The sequence below is a fragment of the Leucoraja erinacea genome, chromosome 2 (genome assembly GCF_028641065.1).
Source record: "Leucoraja erinacea ecotype New England chromosome 2, Leri_hhj_1, whole genome shotgun sequence".
Classification (NCBI taxonomy): Eukaryota; Metazoa; Chordata; class Chondrichthyes; order Rajiformes; family Rajidae; genus Leucoraja; species Leucoraja erinaceus.
In genome coordinates, this window is record NC_073378.1 from 5,671,694 (window position 1) to 5,697,886 (window position 26,193).

Here is a 26,193-nt window from a genome sequence, read left to right on the forward strand (position 1 = left end):
GAGCAAGTGACCCAAAATTTCCTTATGCCACTCTGGCGGGTGTGCTACACCCACTTTATTGTGCCAAGCATCCTGGTCACAATGTTCTATCATGACATTACCTGCAATGGACAGGATTTGCCCATAATAAACGTCGCAAAAGATCTTTCTTTAGCAATGCAGGGCTAGCAGAAGATATCAGGTAGGCCAAGGGTGACCTCAACCCCAGAAGCAGTGAGGGGTCAGGAGCAGCGTGTGACAATGGAGGATTAGACTAGGAGGAGATTATGGAAATGGCCACGATCAGGAGAAAGGACATATTAGAGGAGTAGAACACATGATTGTGTAACGGTGGAAGTCTGGGCCAGGATACAAGAAGACAGTAACAGGCAGTGGTTCAATCAGGATCTAAAGAATATTCTTAGCGCAAGCTATGGGAGCAAACTAAGACAAAGGCTTGAAAGACGCCTCATTTGGCAGATGATCAAAGCCTTGGATCCACGGCCATAGAACAAGCGATGGCACGGTGGCGCAGCACCGGAGACCCGGGATCGATCCTGACCACGGTTGCTGCCTGTACGGAGTTCGTACGTCCCCCCCCCCCCCCCCCCCCCCCCCCCCCTCTCATGACCACGTTGGTTTTTTCCAGGTGGTCCAATTTCCTCCCACATTCCAAAGACGTATAGGTTTGTAGGTTCATTGGCTTTGGTAAGAATTGTAAATTGTTCCTAGTGTGTTGGATAGTGCTAGTGTACGGGGTGATCGCTGGTCGGCATGGACTCGGCGTGCAGAAGGGCCTGTTTCCGTGCTATATCTCTAAATTAAACTAAAGTAAGTGAAATTGCGTCCCTTTTAAATTATTCAGAACCAGACATCAATATTCCTGCTTCAGACATGCTTTCATTAAATACTTTATTTGGATGGTGCTTGTTACCCAAGCAACATCAGAATGTGAAATGTTTAAGTAGAAACTGCAGATGCTGAAAAAAAATCGAAGGTAGACAAAGATGCTGGAGAAACTCAGGGGGTGAGTCAACATCTATTGCGACGTTTCGGGTCTGAAGAAGGGTTTCGACCCGAAACGTCGCCTATTCCTTCGCTCCATAGATGCTGCCTCACCCGCTGAGTCTCAACAGCATTTTTGTCTACCTTCAGAATGTGAAATGTACCTTTTGGACATACACTTCTGAGATGCCCAGCAGCTTCTGAGTTTAGAAGCTACACAATTCCCAATTGTGATTTAGGTAAGATTTCTTGAGGTTTGATGTTTTGACTCTGTTACTTTATAAGAAGTCAATAACTTGATCAATGAATAGTCGGGATCCTAGTTTTGAGTTATTTTGAGTTATCTTGGCTGGTTTGTTGGAAAAACAGGTAGTGGAGAATCTGGAAGAGCAGAGAATGGAATTTTGTGTGGATTGAAAATTGCGGAGTGAAATTTGACATGACTGCAGAGTGACGGGGGAAAAAAGATGTTGCAAAGTATAAAGGGAGAAGGTGAATGATAATGGAAAATATGTGGCAAAGTATAGGCAGTAATATTTGTCCCCTGGCAACTCAAATGATATTCCTGCTCGTATATGTAGATTTAAATCAGGAGACAGCATTCTCACCTGTAGACTCTTCAAGTGATTCGGTTGAATGTATTCCGATAAGATGCCTAACTTAAGGACTCCCTTTGCACTTGCTTCCAAATACACAGCCAATGATTCAATTTTCAGCTCGATCTCTTCTCTTCCTTCAATCAGCTGTAAGAATAAGGATTTCTGAGGTGAAGATATTTGGATCATAACATGCTATGTGCTTTTCCCATTCTTTCCGAAATGCCAATGACCTTAATACCCATGCAATTCCGCCAGCCATCAAGAAAGGAGGTAAATAACAGAAGCATAGAATATTTGCGAGGCCATTTGGCCCCTCATGCCTCTTCCAAATGAAAACAAATTAACAACCTTAACCCCTCTTTAAAGTCAAATACAATTTAAGTGCACTTTAATTATTATCTAAATGGTGGCCGATTAGGAAAGGGGGAGATGCAACAAGACCTGGGTGTCATGGTACACCAGTCATTGAAAGTAGGCATGCAGGTGCAGCAGGCAGTGAAGAAGGCGAATGGTATGTTAGCATTCATAGCAAAAGGATTTGAGTATAGGAGCAGGGAGGTTCTACTGCAGTTGTACAGGGTCTTGGTGAGACCACACCTGGAGTATTGCATACAGTTTTGGTCTCCTAATCTGAGGAAAGACATTCTTGCCATAGAGGGAGTACAGAGAAGGTTCACCAGACTGATTCCTGGGATGTCAGGACTTTCATATGAAGAAAGACTGGATCGACTCGGCTTGTACTCGCTAGAATTTAGAAGATTGTGGGGGGATCTTATAGAAACTTACAAAATTCTTAAGGGGTTGGACAGGCTAGATGAAGGAAGATTGTTCCCGATGTTGGGGAAGTCCAGAACAAGGGGTCACAGTTTAAGGATAAGTGGGAAGTCTTTTAGGACCGAGATGAGGAAAACATTTTTCACACAGAGAGTGGTGAATCTCTGGAATTCTCTGCCACAGAAGGTAGTTGAGGCCAGTTCATTGTCTAAATTTAAGAGGGAGTTAGATGTGGCCCTTGTGGCTAAAGGGATCAGGGGGTATGGAGAGAAGGCAGGTACAGGGTACTGAGTTGGATGATCAGGTTAGGCCATTCGGCCCTTCGAGCCTGCACCGCCATTCAATATGATCATGGCTGATCATCCAACTCAGTATCCCGTACCTGCCTTCTCTCCAAACCCCCTGATCCCACAAGGGCCACATCTAACTCCCTCTTAAAAATACCAATGAACTGGCCTCAACTACCTTCGGTGGCAGAGAATTCCAGAGATTCACCACTCTCTGTGTGAAAAATGTTTTCCACATCTCAGTCCTAAAGGATTTCCCCCTCATCCTTAAACTGTGACCCCTTGTTCTGGACTTCCCCAACATCTGGAACAATCTTCCTGCATCTAGCCTGTCCAACCCCTCAAGAATTTTGTAAGTTTCTATAAGATACCCCCTCAATCTTCTAAATTCTAGCGAGTACAAGCCGAGTCTATCCAGTCTTTCTTCATATGAAAGTCCTGACATCCCAGGAATCAGTCTGGTGAACCTTCTCTGTACTCCCTCTATGGCTAGAATGTATTTCCTCAGATTAGGACGCCAAAACTGTACGCAATACTCCTGGTGTGGTCTCACCCTGTACAACTGCAGTAGAACCTCCCTGCTCCTATACTCAAATCCTTTTGCTATGAATGCTAACATACCATTCGCATTCTTCACTGCCTGCGTGCCTTCTTTTAATGACTGGTGTACCATGACACCCAGGTCTCGTTGCATCTGAGATTAGATTAGATTAGATTAGGTTAGATTTGTTTATTGTCATTCAGACCTTTTGGTCTGAACGAAATTTCGTTTCCCTACATATAATAAAAAAATGACAAAAACACACAATCAACACAAATTTAACATCCACCACGGTGAGTTCACCAAACACCTCCTCACTGTGGTGGAAGGCAAAATCTTAAAATCTCCCCTTTTCCTAATCGGCCACCATTCAGATAAAGTCTACTTTCCTGTTTTTGCCACCAAAGTGGATAACCTCACATTTATCCACATTATACTGCATCTGCCATGCATTTGCCCACTCACCCAGCCTATCCAGGTCACCTTGCAGCCTCCTAGCATCCTCCACACAGCTAACACTGCCCCCCAGCTTCGTGTTATCTGCAAACCTGGAGATGTTGCATTCAATTCCCTCGTCCAAATCATTAATATATATTGTAAATAGCTGAGGTCCCAGCACTGAGCCTTGCGGTACCCCACTAGTCACTGCCTGCCATTGTGAAAAGGACCCGTTTACTCCTACTCTTTGCTCCCTGTCTGCCAGCCAGTTCTCTATCCACATCAATACTGAATCCCCAATACCATGTGCTTTAAGTTTGTATACTAATCTCTTATGTGGGACCCTGTCGAAAGCCTTCTGGAAGTCCAGATATAACACATCCACTGGTTCTCCCTTATCCACTCTACTAGTTACATCCTCGAAAAATTCTATAAGATTCGTCAGACATGATTTACCTTTCATAATTCCATGCTGACTTTGTCTAATGATTTCACCACTTTCCAAATGTGCTGCTATCCCATCTTTAATAACTGACTCTAGCAGTTTCCCCACTACCGACGTTAGACTAACTGGTCTGTAATTCCCCGTTTTCTCTCTCCCTCCTTTTTTTAAAAAGTGCGGTTACATTAGCTACCCTCCAATCCTCAGGAACTCCTCCAGAATCTAAAGAGTTTTGAAAAATTATCCACTATTTCTGGGGCTACTTCCTTAAGTACTCTGGGATGCAGCCTATCTGGCTCTGGGGATTTATCGGCCTTTAATCCATTCAATTTACCAAACACCACTTCCTGGCTAACCTGGATTTCACTCAGTTCCTCCATCTCATTGAATAAACACTCAAAAATGAAACACACTTGGAGGAGTAAGAAGGAAAAGATTAGGACTAATTGAATATCACTTTCCAAAACCCAACACTAGCACAATCTGTGCTGCAAGATCCTACAAGGTCAACATCTCTCCCCACACTGTACTGTACTCCTCTTCTGAAATTCAGTTTCATTTTAGCTATTTAATTTCTTCACGAAAATAAGTACAAGTGTAAACATTTCCTTATCAAACCTACCGCAGGATACATGCATTTCATATACTTGGGGAGATTTCTCCTGAAGGCAGGCTGCTTTCTTAACGCGTGCATAGTAAAATCGGCTAGAATTTTACTATCGCTTCTTCCTCCAACTCTGACCAGCCCAGTTCCCAGAAAGGTGTGGATTCCTAAAATAACAATATAGTTTCATTAGCACTTTCTTTTGAGCTGGTAGAAGGCAAGTTGTGGAATTCATCATCTACACATTTTGCTGCACTATGATGGTGGAAAATACATGGTTAATTAAATTGTTGCATCCATCCAACATTGAAAAGATAACGACGCAATCTATACTGTTACTAAAACACTCATCTTGTCCTCTTCCGGTTTTCGTTTTTTTTTCAATTTGCGCAAAAATGGTACCCTATATCGCTAGGATTTTTTACCACCTTACTCACCATTCTCCTCTGCTCCAAGCGCACCAAGTTTTGTTCCGATCAGTGGACTATTACAAAAGTTATGGCGGTTTAAAAAAATTGTGAGTTCAGCAGATTGGTCTTCTCGCCTGTCAGTCACCATGAAGGCAACGCCTCTTACGACACGGGGGCGAGGAGGATAAAGTCCTGGAGGCGGAGCTCAGTCCACAAGCCACGCTGATTGAGTCCACAAGAGTGGAGGCGGGTCAGCCGTTGTGTGGAGTCGTGTCAGCCGCCGTGTGGAGCTGGGAGGTGTTGTGTGGTGCTGCACCCCCCCCCCCACCCCTCCACCCCCCCCCCCCCATTGCCCCTCCCCGTTCCACCCCACACACCCCTCCAAAACATACAACCCCCCCCCCCCCCCCCCCCCTCCCCACACCATGGTGGAATATTGCATTGGGGAACGGGTTGTGTTGGGGGACCAGGCGTCTCGTGTGACTGGGACACAACGGGTCCCACTTAGTCTAGTATATATTAAACCCACTAACCTTCCAAAAACTGGTCCAATGCATGATTTGTGTAGCAGACCACCAGTATAGGGGAACCAGTAGCGGACTTCCAAATATTTATGTTGGACAGGAGAACGCTGACAATTTTCAGTCCCAAAAATGTCTTTCCTGCAAGGTGAGAATCAAGTCATTATATAAATATATTTTTACAGCACGTAAAATGAATAGGTAGCCCTAAACATAGTGCTATGGTAGTTTTTTGCCTCTTAGTCCCACCTTTCATACCATAAGGGGTGGGGGGGGGGGGGGGTCAGGCCTGTCCAAAATTTGAAATGATACCAACGAATCTGCCTCCAACAGGTCCACTGGAACAACATTTACCGATACACTTTGTACAGGTACAATGGATACCCCTAAACTTCTGTCCCTTAATTCTGAAGTTTCCTCTTGTTTGAATCTTCCCTGTTGGTCGGTGGGAAAAGCTGGGCCCAAGTCCTCTGTTTCCCTCTCATCATTTGTAAAGACCTCTTCAGGTCCCCCCCTAACCTTCTTGCTCTTTGAATAAAGAGCATACTTATTCAACCTATCTCTGTAACTTAGTTGTTGAAACCCAGGCACAGAGTAAATCTCCACTGTACAGATATTTGAGTGACATCCTTCCTATAAACTGGTTACCAAGTGCACCATAATAGGAGATTTGGTCTTTTCAAGCTTGTACAATTTATGACACAAAAATGATTTTTTTTTTTCAAATGAATAGGAAAGTTAAAACATAGGCTTTAGTTTTTCTGATTCAAGCCTGATTTAAAGCAAAGGAGGGGGGGGGAATAGGGGGGTTTCTTTATTGTGAAGGGAGGCTATCTGATGGGAACAGGTGCTAGCACAACATTTAAGATACATTTGTACAGGTACAATGGATAGAGCAGGTTTAGAGGGTTTGTGTAGAAGGGGCATGTTGGTCGGTGTGGGCAAGTTGGGCCAAAGCCTCTGTTTCCACACTGTATGATTAGTTGCTAATCTTGCTCTTTGTTTAGCATATGCTTACAAAGAGATACATTAGGAGCTCGCACAGAGGAAATAATACAGATGTGAGTGAATGATCTAATGGAAACTGTGTTACCTCAGTGCCCACTAATTGGAGCTTGCTGTTTTTCAAGCAGCAATAATGACACAATAATGAAATACTTTAATACCCCCAGAGAAAGTGAAGGGCTTTTTTTAAAAAATGATTTGACTATATTCAAAGCAAAGAGTTATGGAAACATAGAAAATAGGTGCAGGAGTAGGCCATTCGGCCCTTCGAGCCTGCACCGCCATTCAATACGATCATGGCTGATCATCCAACTCAGTATCCTGTACCTGCCTTCTCTCCATACCCCCCGATCCCTTTAGCCACAAGGGCCACATCTAACTCCCTCTTAAATATAGCCAATGAACTGGCCTCAACTACCTTCTGTGGCAGAGAGTTCCAGAGATTCACCACTCTCTGTGTGAAAAATGTTTTCCTCATCTCGGTCCTAAAAGATTTCCCCCTTATCCTTAAACTGTGACCCCTTGTCCTGGACTTCCCCAACATTGGGAACAATCTTCCTACATCTAGCCTGTCCAACCCCTTAAGAATTTTGTAAGTTTCTATAAGATCCCCCCTCAATCTTCTAAATTCTAGCGAGTACAAGCCGAGTTTATCCAGTCTTTCTTCATATGAAAGTCCTGACATCCCAGGAATCCGTCTGGTGAACCTTCTCTGTACTCCCTCTATGGCAAGAACGTCTTTCCTCAGATGAGACAAGTAGTTCAAGTCTACTTTACCTGTTCCTGGAGGCCCCTGGATGATAGCAAGTTCCTTGGTTAACGCTGTCTGCACCGCCTGTATTTGAGATTCATCTAATTTTAATCTCTCCTTAGAGGGCCATTTTGCAAAGTCAAATACATTGAAATTATTACTCCGGGACAATGGTTCCAGGGTGTAGTTTTGAGAAGTGCCTTTTAGATATTTTGGTTCTGCAATATTAGTCTGGCAATGAACTATGTACTTCTGAAAGGGTATCTCATCGTCTCTGATCTGCTTAAAGCCTTCGAGAACATGGCGATAGGCTTCAAAGTATGCAATTGTTTCAACCATCAGAAAAGAATCCGTCGGTTTTACGTCCACCAAGTCCAGCCGACTGTCTTCCGTGAAGCTGAGGTGGATAATACCTTTCATCAGTTCCCGAACAGTTCTGTGTGCCACTGTTGCAAACAGCATTGTTTCAAAGTTGTCTTTTGAGAGGCAAAGTAAAGACCCATACAGTAGCCGCTTGGAGCTCTCCCACTGAACAAACTTTAACTGTTTCACATTAAATCTAACCCGATAGTAGACACCGGTATGTGTACACAGTGGACCCAGGACTTGGGCATCAAAATAAATTCTGATATCATCTGTTTTTCCTTTCCGCAAATCCTTTTGGTTACAGCTCAGCAAGTTGGAAATACCCTCCCTCAGAGGCCGAACAAAGTCTTCACGCAGCAGGCGAAATTGTATGTCCAGGTATGTGGCAGTGTCTGGGTATTCTTCATTGATTATATTTGGTCTCACAAAAGGCTTGTCGATTAAATGGACGTCAGCATAGGTCGGGTATATTGAAATGTGTCTAAATTCATTCCCCTCTGGTTTCACAAAGTAGGTGTAGGTATCCGACTTCAAGTTCCCATATTTCTGTCTCTCCTGCAAAAAAGCAACCATCTGGTGCAGGTTCTCCAAGCTCTTCCCAGTTTCCTCTGAGACAGGGAAGCCAATAGATTGCATGTGGTTAGACGTGGATTGCACTAGCGTAGCTAGAAGGGACACTTCCACAAAAGCGCTTGCAGGATAGACAGTGATCAACTGACAGAGCAACTTCAATGTATAACCAAGATATCTAGAAGTCTCCAAATGTGCCTCGGGCAAGACTTCCGTCAGAGCACTCATGATGAATTTTGGCAGGGTGATTTTCAGAAACATGGATTTCTTGATTAGCTCCAGCAGATAATGCAAACTGTGCTGGTTGGATTTGCAATTGAATGTCGCACTGAGAATTTTCAGAAAGGATGCGATCAAGTTTTTTTCTGTATTTTCCTCCTTTAAGAATTCGATGAGCCCACTTATTGGAGAGGCCAACTTCATTACAATGTCCACTGGTGCCATTGCTTCAAGCTGCATGAATTCTTCTTCATCCAGAGTTGCCGGCTCAGGTTGATTAGGTTTACTGAATTCCTTAGCAGCTGGTTTAGTGTCCTGGCGCTGATGAGCGTTTCCACGTTTCCATGGAGTCCACGGGCGTTGGTGATGTTGCTGTGAATCGTTTTCAGATCTAATCGGAAAGTCATTCTTCCCCTTTCCCTGTTGGAAAGGCTGTCTCCCTATAATGACAACATCAAAGAGAAAGTCAAAATATTTTGCATTCACCAATATTTGTAGTCTTTAGTAAACCCACGATGCTCAACATGTCTATTTGGAGAGAAACAGTCCACTCAACTGACAGCACATTCACCATTTTAAAAATCATATCTCTCTCCTGTCGGTGAAGCACGTGTAAAATCTACATGATGCAATGAAGCAATTCACCGAGGATTATTAGGCTCAATCTGAGAATTCTATCACTCAGGGAAACAGGACCAAACCATCTTTCCCCAACTAGACAGCAGACATAGAACATAGAAATTAGGTGCAGGAGTAGGCCATTCGGCCCTTCGAGCCTGCACCGCCATTCAATATGATCATGGCTGATCATCCAACTCAGTGTCCCGTACCTGCCTTCTCTCCATATCCTCTGATCCCCTTAGCCACTAGGGCCACATCTAACTCCCTCTTAAATATAGCCAATGAACTGGCCTCGACTACCCTCTGTGGCAGAGAGTTCCAGAGATTCACCACTCTCTGTGTGATAAAAATTCTCCTCATCTCGGTTTTAAAGGATTTCCCCCTTATCCTTAAGCTGTGACCCCTTGTCCTGGACTTCCCCAACATCGGGAACAATCTTCCTGCATCTAGCCTGTCCAACCCCTTAAGAATTTTGTAAGTTTCTATAAGATCCCCTCTCAATCTCCTAAATTCTAGAGAGTATAAACCAAGTCTATCCAGTCTTTCTTCATAAGACAGTCCTGACATCCCAGGAATCAGTCTGGTGAACCGTCTCTGCACTCCCTCTATGGCAATAATGTCCTTCCTCAGATTTGGAGACCAAAACTGTACGCAATACTCCAGGTGTGGTCTCACCAAGACCCTGTACAACTGCAGTAGAACCTCCCTGCTCCTATACTCAAATCCTTTTGCTATGAAAGCCAACATACCATTCGCTTTCTTTACTGCCTGCTGCACCTGCATGCCTACCTTCAATGACTGGTGTACCATGACACCCAGGTCTCGCTGCATCTCCCCTTTCCCAATCGGCCACCATTTAGATGATAGTCTGCTTTCCCGTTTTTGCCACCAAAATGGATAACCTCACATTTATCCACATTATACTGCATCTGCCAAACATTTGCCCACTCACCCAGCCTATCCAAGTCACCTTGCAGCCTCCTACCATCCTCCTCACAGCTAACACTGCCCCCCAGCTTAGTGTCATCCGCAAACTTGGAGATATTGCCTTCAATTCCCTCATCCAGATCATTAATATATATTGTAAATAGCTGGGGTCCCAGCACTGAGCCTTGTGGTACCCCACTAGTCACTGCCTGCCATTGTGAAAAGGACCCGTTTACTCCTACTCTTTGCTTCCTATTTGCCAGCCAGTTCTCTATCTACATCAATACTGAACCCCCAATGCCGTGTGCTTTAAGTTTGTTAAGCACATGAACCACTATCTACCTCATTGGAGAGTCTCGGACTATCTTTGATCGGACTTTCCTGGATTTATCTTGCACTAAACTTTGTTACCTTATCATGCATTTGTACACTGTGAATGTCTCGCTAGTAATTATGTGTTGACTTTTCGCTGATTGGTCAGCACGCAACAAATGGCTGCACGAGACCATCGTTTCAAAGCTTTCCTCCAAGTCACATTGAAGTTGTCATCGTTACTTCACCAAGCTAATTCACAATGTCAAATTTCCCTGCCCGTTAATATTAGTTTAGTTTAGAGGTACAGCGTGGAAACAGGCCCTTCGGCCCACCGAGTCCGCACTGACCCGCGATCTCCACACATTAACACTATCCTTCACACACTATGCATTTCGTTGTCTCTGTACTGTACACTGACAATGACAATTAAAATTGAATCTGAATCTGAATCTATGGACGAATTTTACATTTATACCAAACCTACAAACCCGTACATCTTTGGATTGTGGGAGAAAACCAAATATATCGTAGAAAACCAATGCAGGGCACAGGGAGTACATAGAAACTCCATACTGACATACACCTGTAGTTAGTAGTGAACAAGTGTTTCTGGGGCTGTAAGGCAGCAACTCTACTAATGCGCCACCGTGCCACCTTGTTCTGGGAACACCTTCACAATATGGACATGTGTTTCAAGAAACCTTCAGCCACAACCTATCCTGGGGCAACCAGATACAAAATATGTATAACTGTACCTTAATTGATACATGTGACAATAAAATACCTTTGAATACCACATCAGAGTGTGGAAACAGGCCCTTCAGTCCAACTTCTATTGTGGATATCCCAGCTACACATTCCACCAGCCTGCACTTGGTCCATATCCCTCCAAACCTGTCGTATCATAGAAACATAGAAAATAGGTGCAGGAGTAGGCCATTCGGCCCTTCGAGCCTGCACTGCCATTCAATATGATCATGGCTGATCATCCAACTCAGTATCCTGTACCTGCCTTCTCTCCATACTCCCTGATCCCATTAGACACAAGGGCCACATTTAACTTCCTCTTAAATATAGCCAATGAACTGGCCTCAACTACCTTCTGTGGCAGAGAATTCCAGAGATCCACCACTCTCTGTGTGAAAAATGTTTTTCTCATCTCGGTCCTAAAAGATTTCCCCCTTATCCTTAAACTGTGACCCCTTGTTCTGGACTTCCCCAACATCGGGAACAATCTTCCTGCATCTAGCCTGTCCAACCCCTTAAGAATTTTGTAAGTTTCTATAAGATCCCCCCTCAATCTTTTAAATTCTAGCGAGTATAAACCAAGTCTATCCAGTCTTTCTTCATATGAAAGTCCTGACATCCCAGCAATCAGTCTGGTGAACCTTCTCTGAACTCCCTCTATGGCAAGACTGTCTTTCATGTATCTATGTACCTGTTTAACTGGTTATTAAACGTTGGGATAGTCGCAGCCTCAACTACCTCCTCTGGTGAGGACATGTCCTGATTTTCCCTAAAAGTTGAAAGAGTAAACTCACACAAGTAGACAATTAGATTAAATGAAATAAAGATCTCACTCAGTGCATATTCACCAGCTGGAATTCCCTGGGCTCAGTAACTGGCACAGATTTACCAGGCACAGATTTCATGGGCACAAAGCTGGATTCAATGGCATGGATTTCCTAGTCTGAAAGCTGGAATAACTCGAGGTGCAAGCTGCTCTCTTTGATGCCAGGAAGACTCCTAATACACAGCAAGAAAGTCCCATGGCCAATATTCTACTGAGTCAAAGGCTGTACCATAACCTCACTTGTCCACTCATGACTATACCATCAGCACATCCATTGTAGAAGTCACCTCAATGCATTACTTATTTGAAATGGCAACAGAATCAAGCTCTCATAAGTGATAGGAGTAGAATTGGGTCATTCAGACCATCAAGTCTACTCTGCCATCCAATCATGGCTGATTTTATTTACCAGTACACATTATAACTTTATAAAGATAAATCAAATGAAAAACAAAATTATCAGCAAGGTTAGCATTACCTTTATCCTTGGAAACCTTCCTATTGCTATTGATGTAATGAAGAGGCACCATGATCCCAGCATCCTCACTGCCTAGCATGGGATTGGCCAATTTGCATCTAACCTCAATGTCAAGCGTGCATTCATTGGACAATTACTACTCAGAAAATTTGAGGTTTTTTTTCATATTTCTTAAAAATGTGCAGGTTTTGGTCTTGACGAGTTTCAGGTATGATTTATATAATATTTTTACACAATATGTTAAAAATTCTGGTAGTTCTGTGAGTTGGGTCACAAAACTAAATGAAAGAGCTCCCCGGCCCACAGCCTACCTATGATCTTAAGAGGCACAGTTGTTTGCTTACAATAGGGAGATTACATGTAAACAGTTTTTTTCCCCCTCTGTACTGTTTATTCCCCAAGGCAGCTTTTCTTCGGATTGTCAATTTGCAAAGTAACTTTTAAGTTGTTCTCTGGAATATGATAGAAATCAAGTCACCATGTCCCAAGTCATGAAAGGTGCTGTGCCAGCCTCTAGTTTTAAACTGGTTGGCATCCAGAGTTATAGGCCATTGATCCAGGTACAGGAGTTGTAATACAAAGTAGCCAGTCACATGAATGGTAACCATGAAACAATTGGATTATTGTAAACATTTCTCTCTTGCACCAAGTTCTTGTAAAGAAGGAAATCTGCCATTCTTACCCAGTCTGGCCTATTTGCAAACCTGCACATAGTTTAGTCTCAATTGCTTCTCACTTCAGACCAATTATCGATGCTCAAGAACTTCTAACATTCCTAATTACATTCTCCCATGAACAAATTATAACTTTATAACTTATGTCAAAAATTATCATCATTTAAAAAACCCCCCCACAGATATTCCCCGCGCTCAAGACTTCCAGGATACGTTGCATGGCTTCTCTAACCTCGAGGTCTTTGCTGCTTTTGTATTCCATTCATGGTACTACTTTCTCTGGCAACATCCGACATGGCCATGGGCATTCTCCTGCGAGGTTCAGACTGATCACGGTGCTTGATTCTGTCCTTCGCACATATAGTCTGGGATCTCATCTGCACATGTTTGAATTGCTGCTGAGGCGGCCTCAGCTGCTGCCCGCCTTTTGCTCCTGAAATTTCAAAAATAAGAGAAAGAGATGGTTTATTACATGGGAAAGAAGGGCCTACTGGGGGATTATTTCAGTGTGTCCTCCCTTTAGAAACACTATCTGAAAAGGAAGACATTGGTGGTGTCAAACGAGCATTGAAATCTGGAGACCCCGTCCCACTCAACCCTGAATATTGTTAGTAAATGAAAATTTCAGGCACATGATTGTTGAGTTATTTTAGGTTGATGAGGGCACCAGCTGGTACAGGGGAATGGGGTAAACAGAGCTAAGGCACAGATCAACCAAATTCTGACTAAATGGCAAACAAAGGTTGAGGGTTTGAATGGATTATTCGCTTTCTCCCATATTGGCCTGAATAAAAAGACAGCAAAGAATAACCCCACATTTCACAAAGAAAATGTCAGGCTGATCCCTTCAGTAAGACACTGGCAACAATAAAGAGAGAGAAGGGGTTCACTAAAGCACATTACTGCGTGGAGGGAGATCTCCTGCAATATAGCAGTGACCTACTGGTTCTAAAACCATGTTAATACTCCTGTGTTCTCATATGTTACTGTATTGCTTAGATAAGCAATATCGGTGCCAGACCAAATTGATCAGACTTCGGAGATACAGTGCAGAAACAGGCCCTTCAGCCCACCTCACACTCAGGCCCTGCTGGTCAGCGATCACCCCGTACACTATCATAGTAAAATATAACAAGAGTGATTCAGCGTGGAAACAGGCCCTTCAGCCCAACTTACCCACAAATTTGACCCATACACATCACTCCAAACCTGTCCTATCCATGTACCTGTCGAACGGTTTCTTAAATGTTGGGATTTATGGTGTACAATTTTGGTCGCCCAATTATAGGAAGGATGTCAACAAAATAGAGAGAGTACAGAGGAGATTTACTAGAATGTTGCCTGGGTTTCAACAACTAAGTTACAGAGATAGGTTGAATAAGTTAGGTCTTTATTCTTTGGAGCGCAGAAGGTTGAGGGGGGACTTGATAGAGGTCTTTAAAATGATGAGAGGGATAGACAGAGTTGATGTGGACAAGCTTTTCCCTTTGAGAATAGGGAGGATTCAAACAAGGGGACCTGACTTCAGAATTAAGGGACAGAAGTTTAGGGGTAATATGAGGGGGAATCTTTACTCAGAGAGTGGTAGCGGTGTGGAATGAGCTTCCAGTGGAAGTGGTGGAGGCAGGTTCATTGGTATCATTTAAAAATAAATTGGATAGGCATATGGATGAGAAGGGAATGGAGGGTTATGGTATGAGTGCAGGCAGGTGGGACTAAGGGGGAAAAAAAATTTGTTCGGCACGGACTTGTAGGGCCGAGATGGCCTGTTTCCGTGCTGTAATTGTTATATGTTATTATATGGTTAACTTCCTCGTCTGACAGCTTGTTCCATACATCCACCCCCCTTTGAGTGAAAAAGTTACCCCTCGGATTCCTATTAAATCTTTTCCCCTTCACATTGAGCCTATGTCCTCTGGTCCTCGATTCCCCTACTCTTGGCAAAAGACTCTGTGCATCTATCCAATCTATTCCTCTCATGGTTTTGTACACCTCTCATTCTCCTACGCTCCAAGGAATAGAGACCCAGCCTACTCAACATTCTTGTATTCTTGTATTCAAATTTTATTGTCGTTGCCTCACTTTGAGACAACGAAATGAATTTCCCGTACAGCAGTTTCCCCAACATCCCCCTATAGCTCACACCCTCTAGTCCTGGCAACATCCTCGTAAATCTTCTCTGAACCTTTTTAAACTTGACAATATCTTTCTTATCCGTCTGGTCCAGAGGATGCCCCTCGCTCTCAGGATGAGGAGCCGCTGCACGGTAACGATGCTGGGGTGCCTGTCGCATCTGTGGGCGAGGACGGGATGAAGGCCAGCTGTTCCGCTGGGAGCGACACAACACATTAAATGCATGTTGCTTCATACAACACTCGCGGTTTGTGAGTAGGTCATTCTGCTACTGATAGATCAAGGCGGTTGATGGTGGACACACTGCTAGACCAATGTGACATTCTGTGGCCTGCAAGAAACGTTGGGGCTGGCGAAGCACTCCCGACCCTTCGTTCGGGGGTAGGATAGCTGGTGATGTAGCTCTACTGTGGAACATCAAACATGACTCACTGGTGAAGGTGGTGCGTCTAAATGTTGACTGGGCCATAGGGCTGGAGTGTAATTATAATGGAAAGAAATTTACTGCCTTAAATGTTTATACACCGTATGAATCGTATGAGCATGAGGACGAGTTTCTGAACAGGTTAGCTTTTATTCAGTCCTTTATAGAGGACAACAGCTCATCTTGTGTCTACGTCATGGGTGATTTTAATGCTGACATGTCAGATAGCAAATCTTTATTTGCAGCACACCTGCAGCAGTTTTGTAATGAATCTAAACTAATTCTATCGAGTAAAGCTCTGTTGCCTGACACAAGTTTTACCTATGTTAGTGAGGCGTGGCACACAACATCTTGGCTAGACCATATTGTGACCACAGCTGATGCTCATGCCACACTCGAAAAGGTGGAGATTTGTTATGAACTTGCCACCTCTGATCACATACCTATTGCTGCACGGTTAAATGTTGAGAATGTCCCCCTGCTGTCCAGTAATAATAATGCTGCTCCCTCAAGTAAACTGGACTGGTCAAAACTGAGCAGAGAGGTTATGGCTGGATATTCACTGCGACCGGACAGTTTTTTAAATAATATTGAATTGCCTCAAGAGGCCCTAATGTGCTCAGATATGAATTGTAAGGACGTGCAACATGCTGAAAAACTCTGTGCCATGTATGATGTTATTGTGAAATGTCTCAATGCCTCCAGTGATCCCTTTTGTAAAAGCAGATGTAAGGTACCCAACATCAGACCTGGGTGGAATGAGTTTGTGAATGAGCAGTACGCTGAGGCAAGAGAGGCCTTTAGACTCTGGTCAGAGGCAGGTAGGCCTAGACAGGGGGCATTGCTAGATATGAAAAAACGCACAAATGCTAGAGTTAAATATGCACTTCGTTTTATTAAGAAAAATGAAAACACAATGAGAGCAGACTCGCTTGCCAGGAAGCTACAGAATAACAACCTTACTAACTTCTGGAAAGAGGTCAGAGTAATGAATAACAGCAAAACACCCCTACCGTCTGACATTGAAGGTGTTAGTAGCCCAGAAAAAATAGCTGAGAGTTGGCGTGAGCACTACTGTAACCTTTTTAACTGTGTTAAAAGTAACCCAGTTAGAATCAATCATGAACATATTAATCTCTCTGTAGATATGGTAGTTAGGGCAGTTGATGTCTATGATGCCATTAACATGTTGGATAACAACAAAGCCTGTGGTATGGACTGCATTACTGCAGAACATCTAAAATATGCCAGCTATAAGCTCTGCCCCTTGCTTTCCATGTGCTTTAATGGTTGTTTGGTTCATGGTGTCTTGCCAAATGATATTATGTCTGTAATGTTAGTGCCTGTGATTAAAGATAAGGCTGGTAGGCTCAACAGTATTGATAATTACCGACCTATTGCATTAGCCAGTATCTTATCTAAAGTACTGGAGAGAATACTGTTGACAAAGCTAGAAATGTATGTCCTTACTAATGACAATCAGTTTGGGTTCAAAAGAAAGCATGGAACTGACCTGTGTATCTATGCTCTTAAAGAGATTGTGTTCAGGTACTCGAGCCTGAATTCATCTGTATTTTTATGTTTTATTGATGCGTCCAAGGCATTTGATAGAATTAATCATGAACAATTGTTTGTAAAATTGCTAAATAGAGGTGCCCCTAAATTCTTAGTGAGAATTTTAGTGTTTTGGTATGCCCATCAAACGTTTCAGGTTAAATGGGACAATGTTGTATCTGCTCCATTCTGTGTTAGTAACGGAGTGCGGCAAGGAGGAATTTTGTCTCCTATTTTATTTAATGTTTATATGGACGAATTGTCAAATCAGTTAAATAGGTTAAAAACTGGCTGTCTTGTGGGCAACACTATTGTTAATCATCTGATGTATGCAGACAACCTGGTCCTGCTCTGTCCATATAGTGCTGGGCTGCAGCAGATGCTGAAGGTGTGCTCTCAGTATGGCCTTGATTATGACATAAAGTATAACGCTAAGAAAAGCCGCATAATGGTAGTTAGAAGCGCTGAGGACAGGGAATCAACTTTTCCGACCTTTTATTTGTCAGACAGTCCTCTTGTAGTGTGTGAGGAAATTAAATACTTGGGTCATGTCATATCTGATGACTGGAAGGATGACAAAGACCTCTACCGACAGCGCTGTAAAATTTATCTTCAAGCCAACATGCTTATAAGGAAGTTTTATATGTGCTCTGACCATGTGAAGTGTTCCCTGTTCAGAACCTACATCACACCGTTATATACTGCTCAATTGTGGTCTAAGTATAAGAAAAAGAGTATGCAGAGGCTTAAGGTAGCATACAATGATGCAATGAGGTTGCTACTTCGTGTCCCTAGGTGGCATAGTGCCAGTCAATTGTTTGTGTCCACTAGAGTGCCAACCTGTGAGGCACTCTTAAGACAGCTGATGTTTAGTTTTATGTGTCGCCTGGACAAGTCAGAGAACCACATAATTGAAGCCTTAGTCAGCCCTCTGAAAAGCTGCTATAGATTCACTTCTAGGCTAAGATGGCATTGGTGCAATAGCTTATATATATTTTAGGCTAATATGCAATTTCTTAATGTATCTTTGTAATTCTTTGTACTGTTTGATGTGTATATGGACCTGTGTCTGAAATAAAGCTTTAATAAATAATAATAAATAATTATAACACAGTGCCCAGAACTGAACACAATATTCTAAATGCTGTCTCACCAATGCTTATACAACTACGACATGACCTCCCAACTTCTATACTCTCTGATGAAGGCCAAATACTTTTTGACCGCCTTATCTACCTGTGACTCGACCTTGAAGGAACCATGCACCTGCAGTCCCAGATCCCTCAGCTCTACAACACTCCCTAAAGGCCTACCATTTACAGTATAGTTCCTGCCCTTGTTAGACGTCCCAAAATGCAACACCTCACATTTATCAGTATTAAATTCCATCAACCATTCCTCCGCCCCCCTGGCCAATCGATCCAGATCCTGCTGCAATCGTTCACAACCATCTTCACTATCTGCAAAACCACCCACTTTTGTATCATCAGCAAACTTGTTAATCTTGCCCTGTATGTTCTGATCCAAATTATTGATGTCGATGACAAAGAGTAACGGGCCCAGCACCGATCCCTGAGGCACACCACTAGTCACAGGCCTCCAGTCCGTGAAGCAACCTTCCACCATCGCCATCTGCTTCCTTCCATGGAGTCAATTTGCAAACCATTCAGCTATTTCTCCTTTAATGCCATGCGATCTAACATTCCAGAGCACCATACCATGCAGAACCTTGTCAAATGCCTTACTGAAGTCCATGTACACAACATCTTCTGACTTCAGAATTAAGGGACCAGTTTAGGGGTACAGGGGGAACTTCTTTACGCAGTGGTAGCGGTGTGGAATGCCCTCAGGTTCGTTCTACCACTTTGACTAAGGGGAAAAAAAATTGTTCGGCATGGACTTGTAGGGCCGAGATGGCCTGTTTCCGTGTCTTCTACAGCTCTGCCCTCATCTACCACTTTGGTCATGTCTTGTGTGAGGCCCGACCTCCCACATACAGCGCTGACTATCCTTAATCAGCCCTTGCCCGTCCAAATGCCTGCATAACCTATCCCTCAGAATACTCTCTGGTAACCTTCCCAACTACAGATGTTAAGCTCACCAGCCTATCCTACATACATACTAGTGGTAATTTACAATGTTTTTTAAATCAATGCCAATTAACCTAAAAGCCTGTACGTCCTTGGGGTGGGGGAGGAAACCGTGCGGGGGCGTACCCGGAGAAAACCCACGCGGTCACAGAGAGAATGCATGAACTCCGTACAGGCAGCACCCGTAGTCAGTATCAAACCCGGGTCTCTGGCACTACAAGGCTGCACCACTGTGATGCTCTGGTTTGAAGACATTTCGCATTTTAGGCTTAAGATCATCTCATTACTTTTGAGTTTCCTTTTGATCTTTCTCCCCCATTTTCTCCTGTTACAACATGCCACAGATTATGGTTAATGCTCAATGGAATTTATATTTGTTTCAGGATGTTGGGTCACAGCAAGATTTCAAGATTTGAGTATAGGTGCAGGGAGGTTCTACTGCAGTTGTACAGGGTCTTGGCGAGACCACACCTGGACTATTGCGTACAGTTTTGGTCTCCAAATCTGAGGAAGGACATTCTTGCCATAGAGGGCGTACAGAGAAGGTTCTCCAGACTGATTCCTGGGATGGCAGGACTTTCATATGCAGAAAGACTGGATAGACTCGGCTTGTACTCGCTAGATTTTAGAAGATTGAGGGGGGATCTTATAGAAACTTAAAAATTCTTAAGGGGTTGGACAGGCTTGATGCAGGAAGATTGTTCCTGATGTTGGGGAAGTCCAGAACAAGGGGTCACAATTTAAGGATAAGGGGGAAATCTTTTAGGACCGAGATGAGGAAAACATTTTTCACACAGAGAGTGGTGAATCTCTGGAATTCTCTGCCACAGAAGGTAGTCGAGGCCAATTTGTTGGCTATATTTAAGAGGGAGTTAAATGTGGCCCTTGTGGCTATAGGGATCAGGGGGTATGGAGAGAAGGCAGGTACAGGATACTGAGTTGGATGATCAGCCATGATCATATTGAATGGCGGTGCAGGCTCGAAGAGCCGAATGGCCTACTCCTGCACCTATTTACTATGTTTCTATGGTTCTATGATGACAGAAATGGTTTCAGAGCATAAACACCAACCTCTGACACACACGATATATCAAATCTTTGTTCAACTTTTTCAGTAATTCACATTGACTCTATTAAATAAAACACTTAATCAAAACATGTAAATACATTTGCAAGACTCATCATGTGCCAATGGAAATCTAGCAAGGAACGTGTTAGATTGAGGAATTGTATTAAAGATAAAACCTCCAAGGTACAAATGGAACAACTATCCAGCTGATACTACCGTATTGACATTTGTTCCTTTCCCATATCTTTGGAAGTTTGTGGAGCTCAGCCAAAACTCATGGTGTCACGGATGAAAAGTCAACAGCCGGAGGGAGCGGTGGGAAAACAAGGATTGTAAAACAAATTAAAGGAAGTGGGGAATGTTGCTGAATGTGCAGAAAGGCAAAGAATTCAGGAAAATAGCCAAAATATTTCCAGTCTTCAGGCATAGAAGGGAGAACTATAAGAGTCTAGAGTGAGGTCAACTTGCTGAAGAGATCCACAGGATCTGAAATGTGCTGAACTCTTTTGTCCAATATTTACACTGTGATCTTGGTGTACAATGTGTATTTTTTGGTTTAGTTTAGTTTACAGATACAGCATGGAAGATATATTGGTCCACCGAGTGAATCTGCGTTCTCCAGCGATCCCCATACACCAACACTGTCCTATATACACTAGGGACAATTTACAATGATACTAAGCCAATTAGCCTACAAACCTGTACATTTTGAATGAGGGAGGAAAGCAGAGATAATCCACGCAGGTCACAGGAAGAACGTACAAAAAGCGCCCGTAGTCAAGATCGAACCCGGGCCTCTGGCGCTGTAAGGCAGCAACTCTATCACTGCACTAGTGTGCCATATTTAAATGTTGTTGACTTATGCATAATCAGGATGAAGAGGATTGTGAACTCATCTTTAATGCAATGAATTACTCATTTGTCACTCGGAATCATTAATTTTCCCCACATGCAACAGACTGTAGTCTTACCTGCTGATTTTGGCCGAACGCTTTCTTCCTGGGCTTGCTTTGGACCACTTGTTGAATGGGGTGGTTTTCTTTGGTTCCTGGCACCTCCAGAAGCTTGATGCGCATGGTGGACTGAAGGATGATTATGAGCCTTGTTTGCAGGTTTGGGGTGGCTTTCAACTGCTTTAAATGCCATAGGAGTCTGTTTATTCCCAGACTTTTGGTCTTTTGAATGTTGCTGACTTGCCTGTTTGCTGGTTGAATGATGAGGTCTTCTCACTTGGCTTCCAGGTGGCTGCACCTTTTGGACCTGGGAACCTAGAACAATACGAGTTTTGTCTTGTTATGTCCGACTGTGGCATGGTAAGCAACGACTATTTATTTCTTAATTCCTATCCCGGTCTGGTGTTTGAAAAGGACCGGGATAAAACATATATCTTGCGTTTGTGTGATAGTGGAATGTCATTATTAGAAGTAAGTAGCTTCTGTACATTCTTCACATTGAAATCAATGGAAACATTAACATCAGGAGAGATGGAAAATGGGTTGTCAACTCACTTTACACAAACATACAAACTCAAGACCAACCTCTGCTCATCAAATGCAACAGTTTAATGATTAAAAATCTGATAAAGAAAAAAAGTATGCAAGTAGATTGTATCAAGGGTGCAATGTTACTTTTCCCAAATAGATTTTGTTTTTAAATAATAAATTAATTATATCGTTCTTGATTTTAAACATATCTTTCCCCTCTGCTGATGCAATGAGAGGTTTCCACTTCTATGTCTATTGAAGAGGTGCAATTTGAAATACAAGCAAGGCACAGAAACAAGCTATTTTGGCTCACCTCATCCATGTCAACCACGATGCCAATCCATATTAGTTGCCACTATTGGACCCATAACTCCCTATAACTTTCCTATGCAAGTACCTGCCAAAATGCTTTTTGTACCCAACTCTACATCTCCTACTCTGGCAACTCTTTCGATGTATATTCACTATCCCTTCTGTGGCAAACATTATCTCTCTCCTCTCATTCCTTAAACTAGTGCTCTTCAGTTTTAGACACTTGTTCCCTGGGAAGAAGACCCTGACATTAGAGAAAAAAAGGTTTAAAAGATTGACAGTGTCTTGGGTTTTTTAATTGCCAACTGAAATACGTTTAACAATTCACATGTAAACAAAAGATGAGACCTATCAACCTGAAAATAATATGTACATGTTTGTGGGCTGCAGCGTGCTACGTTTTGACAACTTCTTCTTCTTTGTGCGTATGGCGTGCACAGCCTAAAGTTGTAGGACAACTTGTTCCATTTGATCTTATTTGATTGTGCATAGAAACATAGAAATTAGGTGCATGAGTAGGCCATTCGGCCCTTCGAGCCGGCACCGCCATTCAATATGATCATGGCTGATCATCCAACTCGGTATCCCGTACCTGCCTTCTCTCCATACCCCCTGATCCCCTTAGCCACATCAAACTCCCTCTTAAATATAGCCAATGAACTGGCCTCAACTACCCTCTGTGGCAGAGAGTTCCAGAGATTCACCATTCTGGTGCACACCAGGTTGATCGCATTCGTCGAAACAGGGCGGACCACGTGAAGGTTGCAATCTCCCACCCCGTTTTGACAACGAAGAAACAAACTATTAAATTAATTGGGAATTAAACACAGGCAATGCTGGAAACCACAGCATTTCATGCAGTATCTGTGGAAAGAGAAGCTGAGATATCGTTTCAACTTAAATCCCTTTCATCCACATTCGAAAAATAATGAGAAATTAGTCAGCGGTCAGTTGCAAGTTGGAAAATGGATCGATCGGACAAGCAGTTAATCTCTGACAGAATGAGGGCAGGATTACTGTAACGTGTGAGTTTATGAAGCCATCAGGTTCATAAACAGCAATTCCCCTTGACAACTCTGTCGGCACTCATCCGAAATATTCCCTTTGTCCTCTCCATCCCTCCCGCTATTTTCACTACAAATTAAAACTTGTTTTCTCACTTTCAAGATTCTGACAAAGGGTCTTCAATATGATACGCAAACTCTTCTCATTAAATAATTTGCTCATTATCAGAATCTTAGTTACAGCTAAAGAAGAATGACTTGTTTATTTATCTAATTCATTTGGTACCCTGGTGTTTAAAGTCTACCTTTGGTCTACCCTGCAAGGCGCTTATTTGCAACAGTGCTCTTTAGCCTGAACACTTACTGGTACAACAACAAAGATATCTACTCAGGCTGCAGACTTAATGCTGCTGCACCAGCATCCTGGCTATCCTCACTAGTGTGCTGCCCTGCTGAGCTGTGAAATTTGACACAAATCCCTTTCCCTCCACCGACACTCCCTCAACAACGTATTAGAAACATAGAAAATAGGTGCAGGAGTAGGCCATTCGGTCCTTCGAGCCTGCACCGCCATTCAATATGATCATGGCTGATCATCCAACTCAGTATCCTGTACCTGCCTTCTCTCCATACCCCCTGATCCCTTTAGCCACAAGGGCCACATCTAACTCCCTCTTAAATATAGCTCATGGCTCAGTGCAGATAGGCTGCCTGTGAACGCTGAGATTGAGGGAGGGGCAGTGCGGGACTGTGATGTGGCGCTCAGACGTACACGCAGGTTGTTACTGTGAGTGTGTATCATTGCAGGGGACTGGCAGCTACTGGTCCACATTCAGAGGTTTAACTTGCATTCTGTGGGTGTCTTTGAGAAACTCAAAACATACTTGGAGATATTTTAAGATTTCCTAAAATATTCCTCTTTGCAAAACATGGTCTGAAGTTAACATGAGTATTCTGACAGAACATTTTACCTGCCCCTTTTGTCTCCCTCATAAGCTTGGACAACATGGATAGTAGTTGTTGATCACAGTCCATTGTCTGTTTCTGTAAAAGATAAAACGTTAAAAATTAACTTCATCTAATGCCTTTAACACTAGGGACTTGCATCCCAAGTCTTTTACCTGCTTGCATACAGGTGTTTTTATGACTTCTTTCAGTTCAAATGAAAGATTATTGGCTGGAGATATTAACTGTGTTAGCGTTCCCACACATGCTGCTGACCTGCTGGACTCTTCCACAATTTTTCATCATTTACTGGATTTTGCTTTTGTGTTGTATTACAGAAATAGATGCCATTCTGTAATATAACTCTCCATCTTGCAATGTTATTTTCTGAGAATCCACATTGCTACAGATTGCAAAACAAACAGGAAAACAAGCAGCGGACCTGTGTCAAGCTCAACAAAGCAGAAGTCCTCTGAGACAATGCAAATTAGATATGACGAGAGACTGGATGCACTGAGTTTGCCTTCTTTGGAGTGGAGGAAGCTCAAGTCAAGTTTATCCGTCACGTACACATACGAGATGTGCAGTGAAATGAAAAGTGGCAATGCTCGCGGACTTTGTGCAAAAAGACAAACAAACCACAACAGAATGGAACAGAATCGCATCATCTTTTACATATTGCATTTTGTGGGAGGAAGGAAAAGGGGAAAAAAACAGCAATTTAAAAAAGAAAAACAGTACACTGGTACAGTAAAGTGAGGCAGGAGTTGACAGTCCTAATGGCCTCTGGGAAGAAACTCCTTCTCATCCTCTCCGTTCTCACAGCATGGCAACGGAGGCGTTTGCCTGACGGTGGCAGCTGGAACAGTCCGTTGCAGGGGTGGAAGGGGTCTCTCATGATCTTGTGGACTTTGGAGTTGCACCTCCTGATGTATAGTTCCTGCAGGGGGGGCGAGTGAAGTTCCCATAGTGCGTTCGGCCGAACGCACTACTCTCTGCAGAGCCTTCTTGTCCTGGGCAGAGCAGTTCCCAAACCAGATGGTAATATTTCCGGACAAGATGCTTTCCACAACAAGATGCTTTCCACTGCTGAGAAAAGATCTAATACTGATGTACTAAATTCAGAGAGTCAGAAGTAAGGTGGATAGTGAGAATCAGTCCCTCATAACAGATATCTAAAATTAGTGGGGGCCAGTTTAAACGAGTAACAGGGTTAGAGGAGATCTACGAAAACGTCTTCATGCAGAGAATGGTTGCAATCTGAAATACACTATCTGAAAGGTGGTGAAGGCAGGTACCATGACAGCTTTTAAAGAGTATCTGGATGAGCACTTGAATCGCCATGGCATTGAATGCAATAGGCCACATCCTAATAAATGGAAGCAAAATGAATACTTGATGATTGGCCGGGACATGGTGAGCCAAAGGTCCAATTTCTGTGCTGCCTGGACTCAGGATCAATGATTTAAAACATAATAGATATTATTTTGGTCTTTGGGCCAATACAATGTTGAATCAGCTGTCTGTTTTAATAACCAATTTTCATTTCCATTGACTTATTATTGCCTAAATATAAATAGAAACATAGAACATAGAAAATAGGTGCACGAGTAGGCCATTCGGCCCTTCGAGCCTGCACTGCCATTCAATATGATCATGGCAGATCATCCAACTCAGTATCCCGTACCTGCCTTCTCTCCATACCCCCTGATCCCTTTAGCCACAAGGGCCACATCGAACTCCCTCTTAAATATAGCCAATGAACTGGCCTCAACTACCTTCTGTGGCAGAGAGTTCCAGAGATTCACCACTCTCTGTGTGAAAAAAGTTTTTCTCATCTCGGTCCTAAAGGATTTCCCCTTTATCCTTAAGCAGTGACCCCTTGCCCTGGACTTCCCCAACATCAGGAACAATCTTCCTGCATCTAGCCTGTCCAACCCCTTAAGAATTTTGTAAGTTTCCATAAGATCCCCCCTCAGGGTAACAAGGGTAAGCATATTAGACTTGCAAATGCAGAACGGTGGAATTAAATGGTGTAACTGAACCTCAGGTGGCTGAGAGGTAATTGAGGGTCCAGTT

The 26,193-nt window shown here is 43.2% G+C and overlaps 1 protein-coding gene across 1 annotated transcript in view; it reads right to left on the reverse strand.

Moving 5' to 3' along the window:
* Nucleotides 1-26,193, reverse strand: part of LOC129706705 (NFX1-type zinc finger-containing protein 1-like) — a 55,521-nt gene that overhangs the window by 22,963 nt on the left and 6,365 nt on the right. Inside the window, exons 2-8 of the mRNA XM_055651110.1 lie at nucleotides 24,141-24,213; nucleotides 21,341-21,637; nucleotides 13,332-13,532; nucleotides 7,383-8,951; nucleotides 5,613-5,741; nucleotides 4,688-4,836; nucleotides 1,593-1,727 (exon numbers count right to left, since the gene is read on the reverse strand). Of these exons, the coding sequence (XP_055507085.1) occupies nucleotides 1,593-1,727; nucleotides 4,688-4,836; nucleotides 5,613-5,741; nucleotides 7,383-8,951; nucleotides 13,332-13,532; nucleotides 21,341-21,637; nucleotides 24,141-24,204 (2,544 nt within the window). The 5' untranslated portion in view covers nucleotides 24,205-24,213. The remainder of the gene's footprint in view (nucleotides 1-1,592; nucleotides 1,728-4,687; nucleotides 4,837-5,612; nucleotides 5,742-7,382; nucleotides 8,952-13,331; nucleotides 13,533-21,340; nucleotides 21,638-24,140; nucleotides 24,214-26,193) is intronic.